Source organism: Salvelinus alpinus, chromosome 15 (genome assembly GCF_045679555.1).
Source record: "Salvelinus alpinus chromosome 15, SLU_Salpinus.1, whole genome shotgun sequence".
Taxonomy (NCBI): domain Eukaryota; kingdom Metazoa; phylum Chordata; class Actinopteri; order Salmoniformes; family Salmonidae; genus Salvelinus; species Salvelinus alpinus.
Genome location: NC_092100.1, coordinates 19973986 through 19997395, shown reverse-complemented (window position 1 = coordinate 19997395; position 23410 = coordinate 19973986). Strand labels below are relative to the sequence as shown.

At 43.2% G+C, this 23410-nt stretch overlaps 1 protein-coding gene across 7 annotated transcripts in view; it reads right to left on the bottom strand.

Moving 5' to 3' along the window:
- The window catches only part of LOC139539649 (epidermal growth factor receptor substrate 15-like 1), a 29798-nt gene that overhangs the window by 6274 nt on the left and 114 nt on the right, over positions 1-23410 (bottom strand). Inside the window, exons 2-24 of one of the 7 annotated variants that reach the window (XM_071342792.1) lie at positions 22320-22361; positions 22049-22138; positions 21448-21495; positions 21230-21325; positions 20916-20981; positions 20545-20730; positions 20087-20332; positions 19762-19919; positions 19497-19674; positions 18478-18540; positions 17538-17626; positions 15978-16050; positions 15598-15759; positions 15221-15418; positions 13219-13383; positions 11648-11753; positions 10785-10841; positions 9852-10009; positions 9180-9252; positions 7657-7817; positions 7269-7362; positions 4162-4323; positions 240-256 (exon numbers count right to left, since the gene is read on the bottom strand). In XM_071342792.1, coding sequence (XP_071198893.1) covers positions 240-256; positions 4162-4323; positions 7269-7362; positions 7657-7817; positions 9180-9252; positions 9852-10009; positions 10785-10841; positions 11648-11753; positions 13219-13383; positions 15221-15418; positions 15598-15759; positions 15978-16050; positions 17538-17626; positions 18478-18540; positions 19497-19674; positions 19762-19919; positions 20087-20332; positions 20545-20730; positions 20916-20981; positions 21230-21325; positions 21448-21495; positions 22049-22138; positions 22320-22361 — 2688 coding nt within the window. The other 6 variants (XM_071342789.1, XM_071342791.1, XM_071342793.1 and 3 more) reach the window with 6 other exon arrangements.

The window sequence follows — 23410 nt, the reverse complement described above, 5'->3', positions numbered from 1 at the left end:
TATACAACGTATAAAACGTATACACTTCAGCACACACACAAAATATACACACTACTACACACACACTAATTGACCTATCCCTATCCTTACTTTAATATTCAATTCAAGTGTGTTCTGCTGTTGGAGGAAAGGTGCTTCTTATTGTGAAACCTAAGTGGTTGTGCTCAGAGCCTACAGTACGAGACCAAAACACAAAACAAGCCACTATTCAATTTGACCGCATGTTCAAACATTCTTACCTTAACCTTTTCTGGTCCTGCGAGAGAAAAATGAATGATAAAACACCAAAGAAATAATTCACCAATCGCACATCACCATCCATTTTACACCGAGCACACTTCGAAACACCACAAGATACAACTAACTATGACAAAGCAACATGGAGGAATTTTCAGTTTGGTCCCAAGTGAAAATGAACAAGCAACTAAAAGCATATTTGAGATAACATGCAAAAGTGACATGCAGGGAGAAAATGGAAAGGAAGAAAGTGACATTTTCCTAATCTGTTAAAGTGATAGTATGAGATCTAGCCTTTGTAAGGATCACAGCAAAGTAGAGCTAGGAACTCTCCCATGCATACCAAAACACACATATCAGGAGACACTGCTTTACCAACCTTAGATCTGATTCAGATGTCAGACTCAAATGAGCGCCTTCAATTCTAACTGAATAAATATGGAACAGAATCCATTGAGGCGTTTAATAGATACATTACATTTTTTTCAAATTATTCAGCATTCAATTCAGGGGCCAAGTTAATATATGATTATATATTATTATTATATGATATGGTATTTTTCTAGATAATATATTTTTTGTGGAACACCATGCCTCTTTTGTTTCAATAAAATCCAGGCAGCTGATTCTGTTCAAATTGTTTTGGTTACTTTGGGAGTAATTCAGAGATGGTAAAGCAGGATCTATGCTACCAATGTCATGCAGCAGACCAACACTAACCAGACTGAGCAAACTAAGCCTCAAGAAAAGACAAACTGATACTGCATCTACACACTAGTAGGACACACATCACTGATACACACCATAGACATGCTGGGTAAGAACTCAGGACTGAGAGCTGAGTAGTGATACTGCTGCTTCCCATGTCAACAGATCCCACAGCCAGACCAGTGACCTGGAGCTGTCAGTCACTAAACCACACCGGATTGGCTTCCCTCTCTGGCCTAGCCTGGCATAGGGCACACACGGACTCACTGACTTACTGACTGACTTAATAAGGGACTGAGATACAGGAGGAAAGGTGCTTCTTATTGTGAAACCTAAGTGGTTGTGCTCAGAGTCTACAGTACGAGACTACAGTACGAGACTGACTGACTGACTGGGTGACTGATTGACTGACTACTGATGATTGGAGCTGAGATGGTAAGGGTCAATATTCAAATATGAGTATGCTGGATTATGGCTTCACTGAGTACATTTACATGCACACTAATCATTTTAGATTAAACTGATTATGGTAGTAGGCCGAGTATGGTAATAGTCATGTAAACACTTTACTCTGCTTATCTTAATTGGCGTAAAGTCAAAAAACAAAGTAAGCATACGCCGATTATAACACCTGGTGTTCTGAGCAATCTGTTGAATCGTCGCTCCGGCTGTATATTTTATCTGCCAGCACCGGTAGTGCAAGCCTCTCGCTTATCTGCTAGTGAGTTCAAAAAACTGAACGTATGCATCTTAGAAACACACTACGTGGCCAAATGTATGTGGACACCACTTCAAATGAGTGGATTTGGCTATTTCAGCCACACTCGTTGTTGACAGGTGTATAAAATCTAGCAGATAGCCATGCAATCTCCATAGACAAACATTGTCAGTAGAATGGCCTTACTGTAGAGCTCAGTGACTTTCAATGTGACACCGTCATAGGATGCCACCTTTCCAACAAGTCAGTTCGTCAAATTTCTGCCCTGCTAGAGCTGCCCCGGTCAACTGTAAGTGCTGTTATTGTGAAGCGGAAATGTTAGGAGCAAAAACAGCTCAGCCGCGAAGTGGTAGGCCAAACACAAGCTCACAAAACAGGACTGCTGAGTGCCGAAGTGCGTAAAAATAATCTGTCCTCGGTTGCAACACTCTCTACCGAGTTCAAAACATTCTCTGGAAGCAACGTCAGCACAAGAACTCTTAGTCAGGAGCTTAATGAAATGGTTTTCGATGGCCAAGCAGCCGCACACAAGCCTAAGATCATAATGCGCAATGCCAAGCTTCGGCTGGAGTGGAGTAAAGTTCCACGCCATTGGACTCTGGAGCAGTGGAAACGCGTGCTCTGGAGTGATGAATCCCGCTTCACCATCTGGAATTCCGAAGGACGAATCTGGGTTTGGCGGATGCCAGGAGAAAGCTACCTGCCCCAATGCATAGTGCCAACTGTAAAGTTTGATGGAGGAGGTTCAGGCTCCTTAGTTCCAGTGAAGGGAAATCTTAACGCTACAGTATACTATTACATTCTAGACGATTCTTTGTGGCAACAGTTTGAGGAAGGCCCTTTCCTGTTTCAGCATGACAATGCACCCGTGCAGAAAGCAAGGTCCATACAGAAATGGTGTGGAAGAACTTGACTGGCCTGTACAGAGCCCTGACCTCAACCCCATCAAACACCTTTGGGATGAATTGGAACGCCAACTGCGAGCCAGGACTGATCGCCCAAAATCAGTGTCTGACCTCACTAATGCTCTTGTGGCTGAATAGAAGAAAGTCCCCGCAGCAATGTTCCAACATCTAGTGGAAAACCTTCCCAGAAGAATGGAGGCTGTTATAGCAGCAAAGGGGGGACCAACTCCATGTTATTGCCCATGATTTTAGAATGAGATGTTTGACGAGCAGGTGTCCACATACTTCTGTCCATGTAGTGTCGTTTTCACATACAAACTTTATATGTCCAAACTCAGAATCAAATAGGCTTTGCAAAAATAACATGGTCACTGTGGTAGAACATTTATTGTGATTGCCAATTATCTGTATTTATTTAAGTCCCATCAGGTAGCCTGATGTGTCCATGGAAACAGGATTATTAGGGAAATCATTCTTCTTGCAAAGCATGCAAACGTTTTAAACAAAGTATTATATTAATATGACTATCCACAATAATGGTATTATTGTGTAAATGTAACTGTACTCACAGACAGCCCAGACCGTAGCACCACACTGGCTGGATTATTCAACACTGATTTTAAAGCAACCACTGGCTGGTTGAATAATAATTCACACTGCCAGAATCCACTTATTGGACTGCCAGAGAGGATTGCCAGAGATATAATACTTTCCAATTGCGCTTGTTTTAGCCCTCAAACTCAACTCTGGACCTCAAAGCCAGTTCAACTGCGTTTTTTTTCATTGTTCCCCTCTAACCAGGGTGTAATGAATTATCAGGTAGAACAGAAAACCAGCAGGCTCCGGACCTCATAGGACAAGAGTTGAATACCCCTGCGCTATAGCATGCTAACTAGCAGCAAACAAAATATATTTGTATTTGTTTAAATGTTCCGATCGCAGCGTACACATCAAACCACAAAAATGGCTGACACCCTTGCCTGCACGAGTACTGGGGATCACTCTGCAATGCAGCTTCTGTGCTTTACTGTACAACATCAAATGCATTGTAGGTGGTGTGCAACCAACTACAATGCATGTGTTGAGAGAAATCCCCCCCAGAATCAGAACACAGTATAGACAAGTGAGAGTCTTCTTCAACAGGAAACAGCTAGTGTCATCATCTTAGATATGAGGTAGGGTTGGAACGCACACTCAGATGATCAGTGATCATGAACAGTAGTTATTGCTATGGATTATGCCATAGGTCTGAACAGTTAGCCTGTTACATGGTGGTTAATATGCCATGGGTCTGATTGGACAGACCTGGCTCTGGTCTTTGTGTGGAGTGATGTGGTAGGTTATTCACAAACAGAGACGTCTGCACAGTGAAGGGAGGCCAGGATGAGATGCAGCAGAAAGGTCTAGATAGACAGGCTGAGCCTTGTCGTCTGCTCTGCTCTAGATCCTTCAGTTAAACGTTGTGGGAGCTAGAAGTAGCGAGGTAGTGGCTAGGTATATAAAGACTGGTCTGGACAGAGAGAGAGTATCACTGAGCTCAACTTACAGAACTGAAGTCTGCAAAACCCAAGGAAGAGTCTTTAGAGGCTTTACTTGAGGCAGAAGGAGCAAAAGGGTCTTTGCCACTAAAGGGGTCTCCGACCACCTTTTTACTCTGAAATGGGTCGATGGCGTCACTGCCGAATGGCTGGAAGGGGTCGCAGGGCTTGGCCAAGTCGCCCGCTCCTCCAGGCAAGTTGACAGGGCTGCTTTTACCTGAAGACATTGAGACAGTAAGGACACAGTCATTTCCCCAACAGATATGGTGTACTCCCCATTTGAACTATAAATGTTACACTGATGTCTCAAAGATTAAATATGTGGTTACGGGGACAACTTGAGGTATTCAGTGATGGTTTGATAACTTTTACCACAGAAATGTGAAGTTTTTCCTTATCACTGTCTGCACCAAAACCACACGCAGCTCAACTTAAACAAAATAGAAAGAGCAGACAAACAATGCCCCCCACCATCGCATACACACAAAATTGTAATGAAACAATATGCCAGCATGGTATGAATTAAACACATTAAATTAGATGGGCCATATAGTATATTGCATAAACTCAGTATCAAAATACACGGCGAGAGCAATTTTCTCTTTTATGCTGGGTTTTATGGCGAGCAGATGGGTAGAGTTTCTGCCCACATAACCAACAGAGGATTCAGTTCACAAGTTCATCAGATCGGTCCTCGGTGGGTGATGCCATGCCAAGGCCCTAGGGACGGCAGTGTTTTCTGACAACACTTTTAAAAAAACATTTCAAAAGGGTTATTTGGCTGTCCCCAAAAGAGAACAATTTTTGGTTCCAAGTAGAACCCCTTTGGGTTCCATGTAGAACCCTCTGTGGAAAGGGTTTTATATGGAACCCAAAAGGGTTCTACCTGGAACCAATAAGGGTTCTCCTTTGGGGACAGCCAAATAACCCTTAGGTTCTAGATAGCAGGTTTTTTCTAAAAGTGTAGGGACCAGAATTATTCCTGGTAATGTCAGAAAAAGCTCCTGGCCTTATTTATGCCAACGTATTGTATCCTCATACCTTTATTTCCACATATAAATATATAAATCATTTCACAAAGAACTGAAACTACTCTAAAATAGGCTCATGTTAACATGGTAGTGATGTTTCTCTGTAGGCCAACCTCGGCTGGCACAGTCAGTGGGCCGTGGGAACATAGCGCTGGTTGTTGTTGCTTCTGAAGGTGTTGACCACATTTCCAATCGAACTGTTATTTATACCCGGCTTGTCAAGGTTAGCAGTTCATAGCCCCACTGAACAGCCAGGCAATCAGTTTCTCTTTCGGGAAATGGAACATAGTCTTTACCACATACCATCAGCTCCACCCTGTTCCAAAATACCAGCACATCATTAGTGCTACATATCAATGTAATGCACAAGGCACACCTCAGAACCCCACAAACAAAGGTTCTGACATGATTCTCATAACTTAAATCACATGTCCTATTCATGACCGACTGACTGTATCTCGTAAAAATCTAAAGTATTGCTATGTAATCAGTTTACCAATTTGTAAGTCGCTCTGGATAAGAGCGTCTGCTAAATGACTTAAATGTAAATGTAATGTAATGACTTCAGAAACCACCTAGAAACATTAAGATATCGGCATCAAACTATCACACTATGCTAGTGACCTTTCACTTATCTATTGTATGTTGCAAATTCTTCTCTACCCATATCATTTAGTTTCCATGGTTCTATAAAACCAGATGTGAAAGATGTTTATTGGCCAGGGCACAGAGTGTGACCCGAGTCGGGCAAGAGGTCGCCAAAAAGCCACACTGCTCACTCGAGTGTGCACACACACACATGCACACGCACACACACACAGAGTGGAAAGAGAGGAAGTGGGGAAGGGTGGGGTTGAGAACATTGTTGTTCTTACTCATCATCTCCTGTGAGACCTGATGCTCCATGTTCTCCCTGCAGCTTGGCATCAAATAATAATGTAAAGTAAAGATTCTAAAGATAGGGGATGTTTAGCTACAATTCATTTCTTTATTTTAATTTAATTTCATGCATGTAATTCAGCACATAAACCACTCACATGCATCTAAGTTGCAACTACTTTGTAATAATGTATACCTAGGCTACACTGCAATTACATTGCATATTGAATACATGGTTTTACCATGAGGTGGGACCACTTTAATAATAGTAAGTGGTGAAATCCTGAATACCCTGGTCCATTCAACTTCCTTTGGGAGGCTTAAATGGTGAAATAACACTTTTACTAACTAACGTTCTGGCTAAAAATGCATATTAGGCCTAGCTACATTGCTACTAAGTTGAGCAGAGCTACTGCATAGTCAACTGGACTCATCTCCTAGCAAAACTGATCAGTTTATTCGATCTTCAAAAGGAGAATGAGATGATCAACTCTTCTTATCTGTTCTCATGAAGAGCCTTTCATGTTTTTTAAGCTGTATTGACCATCACTGTTTGATCTGTGACTACTGACTAGCATACTCTACTCTACTCATGCGGAGGTAAGAGAGGAGGCGACACCAGCTGAGTGTTACCTACAGGCACAGATGTCAATTCAACGTCTATTCCACGTTGGTTCAACGTAATTTTGTTGGAATGACATGGAAACAACGTTGATTCAACCAGCGTGTGCCTAGTGGGTATTCAGGGCCCTTACAACTCCTTCTAGTCAACTAGGCTCTAACAGTCAGAAGATATGTGAAGAGCCACGCCATTCATCCTCACAAGCTTCTTCTGAGTATGTCACTAGAAGATCCAAGCAAAAGAGGGCAACACTTGCAATGAGATGAGAAAGACCATGAAGGGGAAATGGCCAAGGGATACTAAACCAGCACAATTCTATAACACAGAACCAAGATCAAATTGACCTATATTGCAAAATGTACTGTTAATCAAGGTACAAAGTGTTAAGTAGTATTATTCATAGTGAAACCTAGAAGGTAGGCACTACCCATCCTTGGTTAACGCATTACCCGTCCTTGGTTAACCCACAACCTCACCCTCCTCTAGTTTTTTCCCCTTCTTTCCCTCTCTCTGTTTCTTATTCTCTATCTGCCCCTTCGTCTCTCTCTCTCCTACACCTCCACTCCATCTCTATTCTCCCACGTATTTCCTCCCTCTATTTCTAAATGTTTCCCCTCGGGCCTCACTCACCACTGGGAGGTTTGGGTCTGGGGGGAACACTCATCTTGGGCGGCAGAGCTGGGCCGTCCTGATTCCTACTGAAGGGGTCCTCCACAAACCCCGACTGAAAGGAGAGAGAGAGAGAAGAGAAGAGGAGAGAGAGGGAGAGAGAGAGAGAGAGAGAGAGGGAGAGAGGGAGAGAGGTAGAAAGGGAGAGAATATATGAGTCTTCAGACGCCAAAGCTGAAGCTAATAGCAGTAACTTCACAACTGTCCATAAGTTCCAAATCATATCAAGACTGATGTGCAGTGAAGGTGTTAAATCAGGAAGTTAGAAAAAATACCTCTGGATAGGAATTGTGCAGTCTAATGATTAAATAAATCAAATGTAAAAGTTCATAGTCTTTAGTAGAAATACCTGCTGGTATTCTGGGAAACCTCCTCTTCCTTCCATTGGGTCTCTGATCTTTGACATTTGGCTGAAGTCTGCAAACCCACTGTTACTGATACTGCCAAATGAGCTGTTACTGCCTCCAAAAGCAGTGCTGCTTCCAAAGGGGTCCAGAGTACCAAAGAGATCTGAGCAAATATCAACATGAGATGTTCAAGAAACGTTAGTCCAGGGTTTAGGTTACACAGCACAAATACACAAATATTCAAAGTATTCGAAAGGGTGCTCTATGAAACATAATCAACATGGGAACCCTGGCACTCTCCCAGAAGCTTGGCTGGTGGTTAAAAACCACACATTCAGAAAAACAAAAAAGTGTATTGGGTCCGCACTCAAAAAGACGTTGCATAAAGCTAACTTCATTATTAGATTTTTTAAAACAAGACTGATATGAGTTGTGCTTCCAGTGTCATTGCTCAAAGGTTGGCACACTGTTGCATCTATGTTTCACTGTTTCACCCCTGACTGTGTAGAAACCCTGTGTAGTTTCAGTCAAGAGTGACAAAATGAGCTGGCGAAAAGATTTGAATATAAAGTATCCAACGTGACACCTTTTCACTTGGCTCATAAGTTCAATAGGCAAACTAACATGAAAACCTGATCCTACAAATATCCAACTGCCACAGCCTGTCCTGTGTTCTAGCACGGCGATGTTATTGCAGTACTGCGTGGTGTAATGTGTTTATATGGACTACAGCAATTTCCTAGGGAAAATAAAAAGAGGACTTTCTTGCGCAACGCTAGAGAAGTGAAGGGGTTGATTGAGAATGGGACCTACACACTTGCACAGTTACAGATGGCCCTGTCCAAGGTCTCTCTAGGGCTATTTCAGATGCCACGAGCCATCCTCTGGGCCTAAGCCACAATGCATCTCTTGTTTTCACAGGGACTGTTTCAAGTGGTTCATGTGCTGCTAAGAATGGGAACCTTAGGAAAATATCACATCAAACAAGAACCTCAACTGTTTCCCTCTTAAAACCATTAGGGTCAACATTTTACCCATCTTATCCATACAAATTCTATTTGAGGTAATGTGTTATTTTACACTGATATTTGTTAACCACCAGCACCCAAACACAGACTGAGACCTACCCTGTGTTCAAAAACTTGAAGGGGAAAAAAAGGGTTTGAGGGTTTAAACGGATGTCAAAGATGGGAACTATTTTCAGTGCTTCTCGTCACCTGCTCTGCGGGTTAAGACAGCTCACAACGCCAAAGGCCTATAGGCTTATACACAGACAACAGTAGGCTTGGCCAAAAAGGTGTGGGTGCTCTTGTGCAACTCACCGGAAAATGAATCACCTTTATTCACCAAGTACATTTGCAAGTAAAGAAATGTGACTTTCCACATCACTAGTATATATCTCTCTATCTCTATATACAGAAAGCAGACTTATACATGACAGAGAAAGAGATGGAGAGAGGTAGTCAAAAAAGGACTTGGGGTGAGGAGAAATAGGAGAATAGGAGAAAGAGATTTGAGCATGTACCTGGTCCTGGCCCTCTGGTGGGTTTTGGGCTAATGGATAAGAAAGGGTCTGCGCTGCTTGTAAAATGACTTGTCTGCAAGAACAAGCAGAAAGAAACAGTTACATACATACACTGAGTATACCAAACATTAGGAACATTAGGAAGCTATGATCCCTTATCTATTTTATTTTGTTAAATCCACTTCAATCATTGTAGCTGAAGGGGAGGAGACAGGTTAAAGAATGATTTTTAAGCCTTGAGACAACTAAGACATGGATTGTGTATGTGCGCCTTTCAGAGGGTGAATGGGCAAGACTAAATATGTAAGTGCCTTTGAACGGGGTATGGTAGTAGGTGCCACCGGTTTGTGTCAAGAAATGCAACGCTGCTGGGCTTTTCACGCTCAACAGTTTCCCGTGTGTATCAACAATGGTCCAACACACAAAGGACATCCAGCCAACTTGGCACATCTGTGGGAAGCATTGGAGTCAACATGGCCAGCATCCCTGTGGAATGCTTTCGACACTTTGTAGAGTCCATGCCCCGACTAGTTGAGGCTGTTCTAAGGGGAAAAGGGGGGGTGCAACTCAATATTAGGAAAGTGTTCTTAATGTTTTGTACACTCAGTCTATACACCCATGTATAAAATATACTCAGTGTGGTTAGAAGGTGCCATGATGGCTTCCCTGTACCTTGCTGGGGAGGGTGGCACTTTTACTGAAAGGGTCAGTGGTGCTGAAGGGGTCTGCCTTGATGGTGGTCTTCTTGAAGAAGTCTTCTGACGAGGCCTTGAAGGGGTCCGTCTCTTTGAAGGGGTCCCCCCCAAAGGGGTCTGGGTGGAGAGAGAGATCTAGGAGAGCAGACTGTGGATCAGACATGACCTTTCCTTCACACAGGCCAGTCTGACTGGTCTGTATACCTCACACAGCGACGCTATATGAATCAGGTGTACTGTGTAGTCTAAAGCATATAGTGGCTGAGATAATGTCTCATTTGGTTAACCTTTTCAATAAGACTCATTTAACCACGTTCAGGCACTATGTTCTATGCATATTGTTTAGATCAGTTCAAAATGATGTGTGTTCAACTCTCATTGACTTCACTATAGTCAACATTGAGAGCGTAACAATTCTCTATTACGCAAGACAAACACAACAAGTGTCTACAGATATTTGGCAATCACCATTTAGATAACATTCAATATCCAGCAAATATTTTCTTTGGAATCTATCTTATAATTACAGTTAGGAGTAAATGAGGTGAGTGCTGCAATGAAAACATCAGCAGGTTTTTTTTGCCTCATCGTAAAGATAAGGGAACAGAAAGTCCACAATATTACAAAGAGAGAAGTGTGACGGTGAAAGCCTGTTTCACAGTTTCATAGTTTCATTAACATAACAAGAGGATGGCATTCTATATCCATCAAAGGAGGCTTCTGAGGGGAGGACGGCTCATAATAATGTCTGGAACGGAGCAAATGGAATGGTATCAAACACCTGGAAACCATGTGTTTTATGTATTTGATACCATTCCACCTCCCCAATTAAGGTGCCACCAAACTCCTGTGATGTCCATGTATAATTAAACTCACGTACGGCTCTTTCGTGTTGTGAATAAATATATACCTGCAGCGGCTGGTAGTGATGACTGCTTTGCAAAAGGGTCATTTTGGAAGGGGTCACCTATAAGAGAAGAATCAAGTGGGGGGGAATCAGAGGCTATGCCACAGAGGACAAAAGCTAAAACGCTGGAATTGGTCATCTAAACCCAGAGGAATCAAAAACAAATTATAGAGCACACTTAAGGCAAACAAAGGCAGAACTGCAAAAACAAAGTCTTAGACAAGCTGCAGAGGAGTCCACATTGCGGAGAGGATGGGAGCACTGTGGACACATTTGAGTGAGGAGGAGAAGGAACTCAAGCAGGACTGTCTGAGGAGACAAGAGAACAGAGGGATGAGGGGAGAGATGAGTCAGATGGAGAGGAGTGATCGCAGAGGTTGTTGAAAGATGAAGAGAGAGAGAGAGAGAGAGAGAGAGAAAAGAGACAAGAGAGAGGAAAAAGAGAGAGACAGAAAAGAGAGAGAGGGACAGGAAAGAGAGAGGAAAGAGAGAGGGAGAGGAAAGAGAGAGAGGAAAGAGAGAGGGAGAGGAAAGAGAGAGAGGAAATAGAGAGAGGGAGAGGAAAGAGAGAGAGGGAGAGGAGATGGAGGGAGGGAGGGAGTGGAAAGAAAGAGAGAGAGGAAAGAGAGAGGGAGAGGAAAGAGAGAGAGGGAGAAGAAAGAGAGCGAGGGAGAGAGGGAGAGGAAAGAGAGAGAGGGAGAAGAAAGAGAGCGAGGGAGAGAGAGGAGAGGAAAGAAAGAGGGACAGGAAAGAGAGAGAGAGGAGGAGGAAAGAGAGAGAGAGGGCGAGAAAAGAGAGAGAGAGGGAGAGGAAAGAGAGAGAGGGACAGGAAAGAGAGAGAGGGAGAGGAAAGAGAGAATCAGCACCTTTGAACGGGTCTGTCTTGAAGGGGTCTTCGGAGTGAAAGGGGTCTGTGTGCATCTCCTGAGGGACGCTATTGAACCCAGATGTATTCACCTTGAACGGGTCCTCCTGAGAAGGGGAGAAAAATAGGGATTTTGATGTCTGTCTGTCTGTCTGTCTGTCTGTCTGTCTGTCTGTCTGTCTGTCTGTCTGTCTGTCTGTCTGTCTGTCTGTCTGTCTGTCTGTCTGTCTGTCTGTCTGTCTGTCTGTCTGTCTGGCTCTGGAGAGCTTCGGTTTATTTACACTTAAAATGCTGCCACCATCTTCAACCATTTTCCACTCAGACAGGCATTAAGGAGAAAAACCAAGTCACATCGACTCCATTGTTTATTCAGTCGACCGCTAAGTCTCGCCAAGCTGCCAAACACGACGGCCATCAAATCAAATACTTCACATTTCAATAACGGCCCACTCAGGTTCAAGTGGAGGAATTTGAGTTCAACAACACTAACAGAGACCTTGGAGAGAGGAATGTGTGCCTTTAGAGAAGCCCCACTATGACTGCCTGGTTCCAGACCAGACCAGAGAGCCCCCTGAGCTTGAGTTTCACTTTAATAACACACAGGCAATTTTCATTCTGCTGCAATTTGTCCATTCGGTGTCTGCTGCGCCCCACTGCACTCAGCTGGTCCCAATGAAAAAGCCCCAGAGTCGGTAGGAAACACACGTCTATTAGGGCCCACATTCTTCAGGGTGTCGGGTTTCTCTAGAAAACCTGCCTTCACGGGCCAGACGAGCCCTGGCTATGAAAACGCTTACTTGTTATGTTTCATTAGCAGGACTTCTCATTTCAATAAGAAGTCTGACCATGATCCATGTATTCACTCCACCATGACATTCAACGCTGCCCAGAATTAGGACCAAGAATAAGAGCTAAGTGTCCGAGCCCTTTCAAAATGCACAGGTAATAAAGCTTAAGATGGAATAACAGAGGTCTGACAGGTAAAATAACTGTGCGAGAGTATGTAAGGCAAGATAATTACATTATGCGGAAAGCAAATAAAATATAACCAAACTATGTGATTAATGTGGAGTCGCTCGTTTCAATGGAACATTTCTGATGCTAAATCATGGAAGTGATACCTCCTTTCTCTGCAGGTGAAGGTTTTGCATATTCCCATCATCGTCTCTTTAGCTGCAGCTTTCTGCAGCTGTTCAAAGTGGTGACAAGCAGATTAATTTCACACCCAGGCCAGCAGGTTTCAATGGCTCATCATATTACCATGATCTGAAATGAACTACAACATTACACTAGGGCTGCAATCCATTGTTTAAGTCCAAATGTACCAGCTGTGTTCAGTAGAGTGGAATGAGAGCCTTTTGTAGGTTTAACCAGTTCTCCACTAGACACCAACCATTCAACCTCAATTTACCTCTCATAAATATTACTTCTACAGGATTGCAATGCACTTAGGTACTACTACTATAGGTTTACAAATAGAGCCAGATGACGTGGCCAGGAAAGAAACTCTGGGCCATAGTAATAAGGACTGAATTCAACCTCCTGTCCTTTTAAACAGTGTGGTGTCCTCACCATGGCGCCGAAGTCTCCGTTCTCACGGTCGGGGAATCCCTCGCTCATGTCAGCCAGGTTGGTCATGCTGCCTCTGTGGGTCCCATTCAAGGTGCTGTTGTACTGCTCAATGCTCTTATTCATCTCCTGCTGGCTGTCCTGGATCTGAGACAGCTTACTGCGAGCCTGGAGGAACAGCACAGCACATACACAGTAGGTTAATGTAGGGTTTCTTTCAACACAGAGAATGTCATGGTCGTTAGTGTAACAACACCGTCCTATGTGAATGCAGGATGCTGTGGTCCATGTGCAGGGCTGGCTCTAGACTTTTTGGGGTCCTAAGTGAGATTTGGTTGGGCCCCCCACACAATCTCGTAGGTAAAACATTTTAATGGCCCCCCTGTTGACCGTGGAGAAAACATTTAAAAGTTTTAAAGTTCATTTCCTGCAATTTTACACATTTTGCCATAAGGCAAAGAGAAAATGTTGCCCTTTTAAAGCAGGTTTTCTGAAATTCTACACATTTTACCATGACTTTTGCCATGGTAAAATGATATCTAAGTGAGAGTAGCTAAGAAAATCCATGGGGGCCACCTGGAGGTCAGGGCCCCTGGGCATGTGCCCTTTATGTCTGGTCGGTAATTCGGACATGATTACTACAAGTTTTGATAATTGGCTAGACTAATTTACCAATCAAATTTTTTTTCGTGTGTGACAATTGAGTGACTGTCATTGACTGACATAACAACAGGAAAACTGCTGATGCACAACCAAATTTCAAAACTTCACCTTGTGTATTCTACTATTCTAACTTGTGGCTGGGGGCCCTAAGAGACCACTTATGTCACTTATGCTTGGAGCCAGCCATGTCCAAGTGTTTGTACATAAGGTTGTGATTACTTTTTCCATTTTATTTCAATATGTCCTTGAGAGACTAAACCAAAAAGAGCCAACACAACAAAAATAATCATAAAGTGGCTACAGCTGAGTACTGGTATTCCCCTTGACTCCTCACAGATGGTGGGCTGAGAATACAACATAAACTATGGTGGTGTAATCTCAATATAATTCAAATTTACTGAGAGAAGAGTGACGAATTTTGATATTAGAGACAATATGATTTGGTCCTGATGAGTATGAAAGTGCTGCCATTTGTTCATAATGAGAGTAGATGAGAACGGATCATCTTTCACTTATTTTCGATGCAATGGCAAGGACGTCCCCACCTATAAAAGACAACACAGCCATCTATGGCTCAGCATCCTTTCTCGGGTGATATGAGATCTGAGGCGTGGGCTGTGGCACGTGGAAGTCATGTCAGATATGATGATTCAGATGATGCAGAAAGCAGAGGTAAAACAGTTGGTTCTCTAACTGAAACTGCCACACCCAAACCTGGCAGAGGACTGAGAACCAGCTGATATCTCCAAATGAATTCAAGAGGGGTTGACAACGATGACATGCACTTTAAAATATAATAACGGAATATATTACATTTCTCTCTAAAACAACTTCCCTAGAACTTCACTGAAAATGAAGTACGCCTTAAATGTCCAGTCTGTGCTGAATATATTTCAGAGAAATGAGAGGATAGAACTCAAGGGGGAATGAACCAAGCCCAAATTGAATCTGGTTGTTTCTGCCATTCATGACACAGTCTCCCCCAGGTGGTCACATTAGAAAGTGTCTTGCAACAGGTCCTCTCACATCGCAGACACATCAGCCTGGTTCACACCACAGGACAAATCAGAGCCAAGCCATGCTGAGCTGAATTGCCTGGTTATGCATCCACCATAGATAGCTGTGCTGAAACCATGCAAGGAAAGGATAGTGCGACAATGAAATATCAGAGCCAGCATGGTTCGGGTTAGCCCTATTGTGTGAATCAGGTACGGTAGTGGTCTTTGTCCTTAGCCCGATCCCCAACAGAACATCACTGTGTCTGGGACCTGTGCATATCTGACTGGGAACATTCCTGTTCCTTCTCCTCTCTCACTACCTGGCCCCAGTGGTTCTCTCTCACCTGGTTGATCTCGTCCTGGGTAGCTTTGAGGGACCTGATGATGGTCTCCAGCTGGAACTTGCCGGCAGTCAGGCTCTGTTCCATCTGGCTCTCCTCCAACTGCAGCCGGTTAAGGTCTGCTTTAGCCCGGCTCAGTTCCTCCTCCTGGCTCTGCAGGTCTGTCTCCTGGGAGTGGATCTGGTTCTGCAGAGATGAGATCTGGGGTAGAGAAAAAGATTGACAGCAACAGACAGAGGGGGAGAGAAAGTGGACAATGTAAGCTTTGTCCACCAATGCAAGGATGGAAGGTCTGTCTACCAGATTGATACTGAAAAGTAGCTATGGATATGTTTCATATTGATTCCACGGCTACTACATGACCCCTCCATCCCTCGCACCATTTGGGACTCCTCGTTGCACTGGATCCTGACGTCGTTGAGCATGTCCTCCAGCTTGGCCTTCTGCTGGTCCATCTCCTCCAGCCGCTCCTGGGCATCCTGCTTCTGGGCCTCCAGCTCCTGCAGACTGCACGTCTCTCTGTCCAGGTCGTTCTGCATCTCCTGATGGACAGATGGGGGGGAAAGAAGAGGATATTGGTTTGGGGGAAGATCCGTTTTATCATTGAAATAGGGTGTTTTTGGAAAAACTGTACATTCCTGATTCATCACAATTCTTCAATTTGGAGAACCACCATATCACATTTAAATATATATACTGTACATACTGTATGTGAAAACCCCTGAGTCCCCTTTTAATAAAAAATGGTATGCCTGCTCACCTGCACTTCTGAGGACTTGTGTCTGATGGCCTCCTCAGCATCTCTGATGTCCTGCTCCAGGGTGAATTTCTCCCTGAGAGAGACCAACACACACAACCATCAACCAACAGTGCCACAGGGTAGAACCAGACAGTCTCCCCCTCCACCTTCCTTCTCTCCTACTCTGCCCTCTCCTCCTCCTTCCTTCCCTCCTCCTCCCTCTCCTCCTTCCTTCCTCCCCCTCCTCCTTCCTTCCTCCTCCTCCTCCCCCTCTTTTCCTTCCCTTCTCCCCCTCCTCCTCCCTTCTCTCCTCCTCCTCCTTCTCCTCCTTCCTTCCCTCCTCCACTCCTCCCCCTCCTTTCCTTCCCTCCTCCTCCACACAAAACAACAAAAGAAAAAGGACAGACTGTGACAGCGAAGAGAGGGTTACCTGAGAACATTCCAGTGTGTAAAAGCAAGATTGCTGACGCAGCATGAAGAGTATGTGGTGAAAACAAAAGATTGATAAAATACACACAGTAAAGGAAGGTTGGGGGGGGGTGAGAGGGGATGAGGTGGGATGAGCGGAGATGAGGTGGGATGAGGGAAGGACTCATCCACCAGCTGTGACCTGTCTTCTCCTTTGAAGTGTGCATTTTATGCCCTGAGTTCTAGTGTGTAGATAGCATAACGATATATTAAAACACAAAACAGTATACAGATGTAGAATCTTAATTTGAGACAGTTTGCTGCAACAGGAAAATAATCCTTTAGCAACAGGAAATTATTATTATAATTAATGGACTTATTATTTTATTTTTTATATTTTATAAACAATACAAAACATACACATACAAACGACAACATCATATAAACATCAACAACATCACACCTGCCCAGACCCACTAGCACACACCCCCATCTTCAGCGCCCGCATCACTTTCTACCACATGGCGTCAAACTGCTCCCCGTTGCCCACGCACTTTCCATTTTTAGATAATAAAGCAATTGACCTTTCCATTGCATTAATGACGTAGGATTGCTTGATTTCCAGTTTTTAAGTATATGTTTTTTTAAGATGATAATGAATGGAATTTTGTAGGTGGTTCTGCAGGGGTTGATACATTTTCGTAAGGGACATTTCAAAGTGGAAATGTCAAACTTCAGAAGCCTTTACAAACCTCAAATAAACTACTAAGTTTAATATTTCTTGCATTGCAGGAAAGTTATCCTGCAACAGGGTGATCAAATTAAGATCCTACATCTGTAGTTGCTACTTTTATTGCGTTTAGGTTAAACTACTGCTGTAAAACCGCAATGTCTAACTAAATCAAGTCAGAGCTATGTTGAGTGATGATTGATGAAAAAGGAAATGAAGAGAGGATCTCATACAGGGTGACATAAGCTGGTTATGACATAACAAAGCAAAAAATATCTGAAAAACATCCCTAAAGACTTTGTGTGATAGTGTGTGTTTTCAAGGTACAGAATTCTGGATCATTGTCAGTGGCACAAATGTTGCGTGATGAGAAATAAATTACAATTTGAGATCACTTTGAAAGAAAATAACCCCTTTGATATCTCCACAGTGTTGTGAATTACCTCTGCAGCTGAGCAATCTCTTGACTGATGTCATCAAGCTCCTTGATTCCAGTGAACTCTGACCCTGACCCAACAGAACTGGAGCTGTCCTGTGGATGGACAGAAAGAGAAAAAGAAGAAGAGAAAGAGAAGAAGAAGAAGAGAAAGAGAAGAAGAGAAAGAGAAGAAGAGAAAGAAAGTTAGCCCTATTCTTAGATGACCTGAGAGCCAGAAAGCCACGACATCAAACCATCCAGACCAAACCAAAGGGTAGATAGAGAGATCACAGGGAAGGAAGCATCACAGAGGGACGGGCGACGGGACGAGTGCAACAACGTCTGAGGGGAGCCGGTCACCATCGCCATGGTTAGGAGACTTAGGAGATCAAGTCACACCACCGTTCACAGTCACTGAGTTCTCACAAATGCTTTTCGTCATTGGGTTTCTGTCTCGTGAGCCATCGAAAGCATTTGTCGAGTTTTACCAGTTACCTACCCAGAACTTGAACATTATTTGCTGATACAGAGATATAACCCAGAAAGCGGCATTCAGCAGCGTTTAGGTTAGGGTAAAGAAGAAAAGAGTGTGCGGTAAGCTCCTGGTAGGGTCTAAGCACCAGACTAGAGCAGGATCGCAGCAGTCTACACACAGATCACAGCATTCTACACACACAAAGCACATCACAATTCCGAACCACGATTCCGAACCATTGCGATTCCGAACCATATAAATATAATTTCACACCAAATCAATCAATGAATAGTTATTGTCCATCAAGAGGAAACTCTCTCCACAGCTCAATAATGTAGTTACATAACACTCCCTGGCTGCCAAAACAAGTCTTTCTTATCAGAGGATCAAAGTCCCTCCCTCCACTCTTTTAAACCAAACACCTGGAAGCAAGGCCATGGAAAATGCTAACACATTTTCAAAAAGCAAAATATGGGAGGACGTCACTCACCCGCCTCATCTCAGACAGAGCAGCCATCTCAGAGCTCACAGGGGTCACATACCCAGACATACTCTGTGGATAGAGACAAGGGATGAAGACTTCCTACTGAACACAAGAATGATTCCTAGCCATGAGACACATTGACTGTCAATCCCAGAAATGAATACAGGATTAGATATTTTTTTAACTGTGTCTAAAAGTGTATAAACAGAAAGAAAGAAAGTTGCACACTCTATATATGCCCCCAACAATGTAATGGGTAAACCTAATAACCTTTTTCTCAAAGTGGAAATACAAGTACTTTAAACATGTCTCTGCACCAAAATAGGTTGTTATCAATAAAACGTCACAATAAGGTGTAGAGCAGTGGTCACCAACCGGTCGATCGTGACTGGTGGATCTCCAAGCCATTCCTAGTCGATCACCAAACATTTCTGTTAAAAACCCAATAATAAAGCCTGTTGGCGGTAGGTGCACTTGATTCAGCAGCCCTAGTTCCGGGAAGGCACAGTGTTCCCATTATGAACCATTTCATGTGTCTGAAGGTAGAACTCCGCCTACCTGGCAGGCCTAGTGAGCAAATCAAGTGCACCTATTTGTAATTGTATTTATTATGGATCCCCATTGGCAGCTACTCGTCCTGGGGTCCAGCAAAATTAAGGCAGTTTATACAATTTGAAAAACATTTCAATACATTCATTGATGTTTACTGATCATGATAAGCAGGCAGGTACTTGCTGTATAACTCTGATGACAGAGCTAAATGTGTGCAATTGCTTTGCATGGAATAATCTGAAACTTGTAGTTCTGTGCTCAATAGGTGATTTATTTAAACCAAATAGTTATAACATTTATTTAACAATCCCTTGAAAACGGTACGTAGTTGTCAATGGTTTTAGCAAAGCTGGGGGTCTCTTTGCCCCCCAACAGCCAAATCGAATGTATTGTGACGCTTTATTGAAAAAAACCTATAGAAAGCATGTGTATGTGTGTGTGTGTGTGTGTGTGTGTGGTGCATGAATGCGTACATGGGAGGGAGTGGTACACACTGGAACGGGAGTGCCCCTCTCTGAAGGGGGGATCATGTCAGGGGTCAGGGCCTGAGGAGGGTCCATGCCTTTGCTGACTTTCTGCTGGATGAAGTGCATGGCCAGAGAAAACTGCTCCCGCGTCAGCTTCCCCATCTGCCTGGTGTCTGCCAGGGCCCTGGACACACAATAACAACAACATGAGTAATACAGTCAACTTCAGTCCGGTAATCAGTGGCATCAGTCATCAGTCAGTCTCTCCTACCATATATGTGCCAGTAGGTTCTGGGGCAGCCCTGAGTGCATGAAGATGTCCTTGACTTCCATTCCGCTGACAAAGCCATCCAGATCCAAGTCTGTCTTCAGGAAGATTTCATCAAAGCGTCCTCTGTCTGTCACCGGGACCACCCAGTTCACTGAGTGCTGGCATGGAGAAGAGATTACACGCATTATCACACACACATCTCACATGTTAAATGTTTTTGTGTGTATGTGTGTGTGTGTGTGTGTGTGTGTGTGTGTGTGTGTGTGTGTGTGTGTGTGTGTGTGTGTGTGTGTGTGTGTGTGTGTGCGTGTGCGTGTGTGTTTACCTGCGCAGATTTGAGTGTGTGTTTGGGGGAGAGGCTGCCGGCACTGTTGAGGGAGTTCATGCTGCCGTGGGAAGGGGTGGAGCGCAGGCTGTCCTTGGGGGGCGGGGGGCTGGCGGGCAGCACAGGCACGGTGCCAGGGAGGGAGCCAACCAGAGACTTCTTCCTCTTGTTAGGAGGGATGAGAGAGGAGGGGAGAACAGAGGGGACCGGCTCCTTCTCCAGGGCCCGATAGACCAGGTGCATGGCCTGGAGAACAGAGGGGAAAGAACAAAGATGACTGAAGTTATTACTAGACATTACAAATGCTATTACAAGTAAGCCTTATTACCAATGTTATTAGACAGTTATTATGTTTTACTATTGTGTCAGTTATAATCTTATACACATGTGAAGGTGAGCTGTGAAATATTTGTTTATTCAGATCTAGTCATTCCACAATTTACTGGAGTACACCTTACCACAGCAAACTCATCTCCATCCAGATGTCCATCTTTATCAATGTCACTAAGATCCCAAACCTTTCCTAACACGTCCAGAGGTAGTTTTGAGTTGATTAGAACTGGTTTTACTTTGTCACCAGAGAGCAGTCCACTGACTGGTGCAAGACTTTCAAATATCCCATCGAATTTACCCTTTTCTTCGGGCTGGAATAGAAAATGAACAAAAATAACAATGAGCGATTGATAAACAAAGGTAAACTCATTGTTGATGATTCTCTGAATTCTGTTCAGTGTTTTGGATGATAAAATAAAAAAAGTCTAAGATACAAAACAAAAATATTTCTGTATCAACCAAACATATGGTCCTGGGGTGTTTCAACATGACTCACCCTCACAGCCCAGTGGGGTTCACTAGAGACCGATGATGTGCTGAGCGATGGGCTGCTAGTGTCCTTCTATAACAAAACAATTTAAAAAATAACTTCACATTCACGCTTACTTTACAATCTCCCGACCAAACATATAAACATATAGAGTTTGAGAAAATAAACGCATCATAAAACTATCATGAAACGTGTGTAGTTAGGAATGTACTAGTTAGAATTGTACTAGGTAGGATTGTACTAGTTAGGATTGTACTAGGTAGGATTATACTAGGTAGGATTTTACTTGTTAGGATTGTACTAGTTAGGATTGTACTCACAAATTTGGGGGGAGGGATAGTGAGGTTCAGACTAGTGAGGCTGATGTCTTGTCCGCTCTGTGCACAGGCCACCAACCGCAGAGCTACATAGAACCCCTATTAGACAAGACAGGACAACAGCATTGTTTATGGGAACCATACAAATTACAGCTCAATTGCCCTCAAGGGCCACAGAATCAAAGGCATCGCACAAAGAGAGGAAATGATTAGTTCTCTACCTGTTTGTCCAAGAACCCTTTCCCATCTGGGTCTGCCAAATCCCAGATCTGAGGGGAGACAAACACAAACAAGATGATTAACTAAGGAAACATCAATTAAAGCATCAATGTGCAACAATCATTATGGAATGTGTACAAAGTAAAGTAAATAACAATCAATGCACATAAAAGTCCCAGATAACCAGCTGAATGTGATGGTGAGATAGAATAGGCTAAGACTCAAAGCAGAGTATGACATAAACAGACCAAGGTAACAAGTAAAACAAAAGATGGATACAAACGGTACACCAAATATAGCTGAAACAAGTACACACTCTAAAGGTTCTGATAAATAGAAAGGAAAGACATTGATCCAATCAGACCAGGCAATGACGTAAGATGTGGTCATCTTTTCCAGTTATATTCCTCTGGGAGTACTGAAGCATGCCTGTGTGTAGGTGCTCGTATTACTCCTTAATGACAGTCTAATAAACATAACTTCCTGCTGGTTGCTTTCAGAACAGTGTATCCGTCTACAGTGTCCGAGACTGTTCCCTTGAGTCTGCCACTCTGCCCAAGCCTTCAGAGGCCCGCAGTGCTACACAGTACCAGTGCTACCCACCTTTCCCAAGGTGACATCAGGAAGGCCAGATTTCTTTAGGAACAACGCAGCTTCCGTGGGCCCTACTCTCCCCGTGTTTCCTGGGTCCACCTTGCAACAAGCACACAGCAAACCAAATTATTAAATGTTTCTATCCACACCTCCACTCTATACTGTTGAATGTGTTTAGTGTTGTCTTAATGCATCCATTGAACAATAAAGAAATTTAATTATCCCCAATCTATGTAGATAATATGACTATGTGATAACCAAACTTAAAAATGTATTTTACCTGTCTATAAAAGTTCTCGTACACAGGGTTCCCACTTGACAGCTGATTGGGGAAAGGTTTTTCAGATTACTATTTCAAATAGCTGCTGGAAACCATTATCTTACGTCAAATAGTGTGACACACCCCACCAAACTACTACTGACATCTGGACCCATCCTTTAAAAAGACACTTAAGGGTCTATCATAAACAATAGCCAGAGAGGGATTTCCTGTCCCATGACATCAAATATGAATGTCCTCTAATAGGCCATAGCCAAGTTGTTGAGTACCTTTTGTGAGCTCTTTAAACTTAAAGCATTGTGTGAATTATAAGATGGCAAAAGGGGTTATAAATCCATGTTCTCCAATAACACTAAAAGCCTAACTTTGTCATGTTTTAATGGAATAACTAGAAGCATCATGTAGCCTAGCTAATGTGATTGACACAAAACTGGTCCTCTCTGCAATCTTACTTAAAATGCAAAGTAGCCAGCATCGACTTAAGCGCACAAGCTGGTCAGTCATCATTCATCACACCTAGTAGGTAGCTGCAGGCATTACGGTATCACTACTCACTTCATAGCTATCACAGTGTAGCAGTGTATTACTATGTATATATTAATACACTGTTATTACAGTAAATGTTCGTGTTATTACAATGTTATAATAGTCTAATTGTGTAGCTTGCTAGCTAGCATTGTTTAGCTGGCAAGCTAGCTAAGCTTACCTAGCTAACTATATATAGCTAGCCTTCTAGCTCGCTATAGCTAACTAACGTTGAAATGTGTTGGTATGTTTTGGTTGCATACCTCTTGCTCTTCTGTCTTGTATCTAAATCTAAATATTTATGAAACATATCTCAAAATATCTTTCCTCAAATGAGCATTAACGTTAGCTAGCTTGTTCATTTTTCAAGCAAGCTAACGGTAGCTAGCCCACTAGCCAGGCTAGCTAACTAGCTTTCTAACGGTACTCTCTTCAAGCTTACTGTCAAGGCCTTGTCCCATCCAGATAGCAAGCTAAATACCTTCGGTATTTGTCTTCTTTCTTATACAAATTGGATAAAGAGCACACCACTAAGAACTGCAGGTCATCAGCATGCACAACAGCTA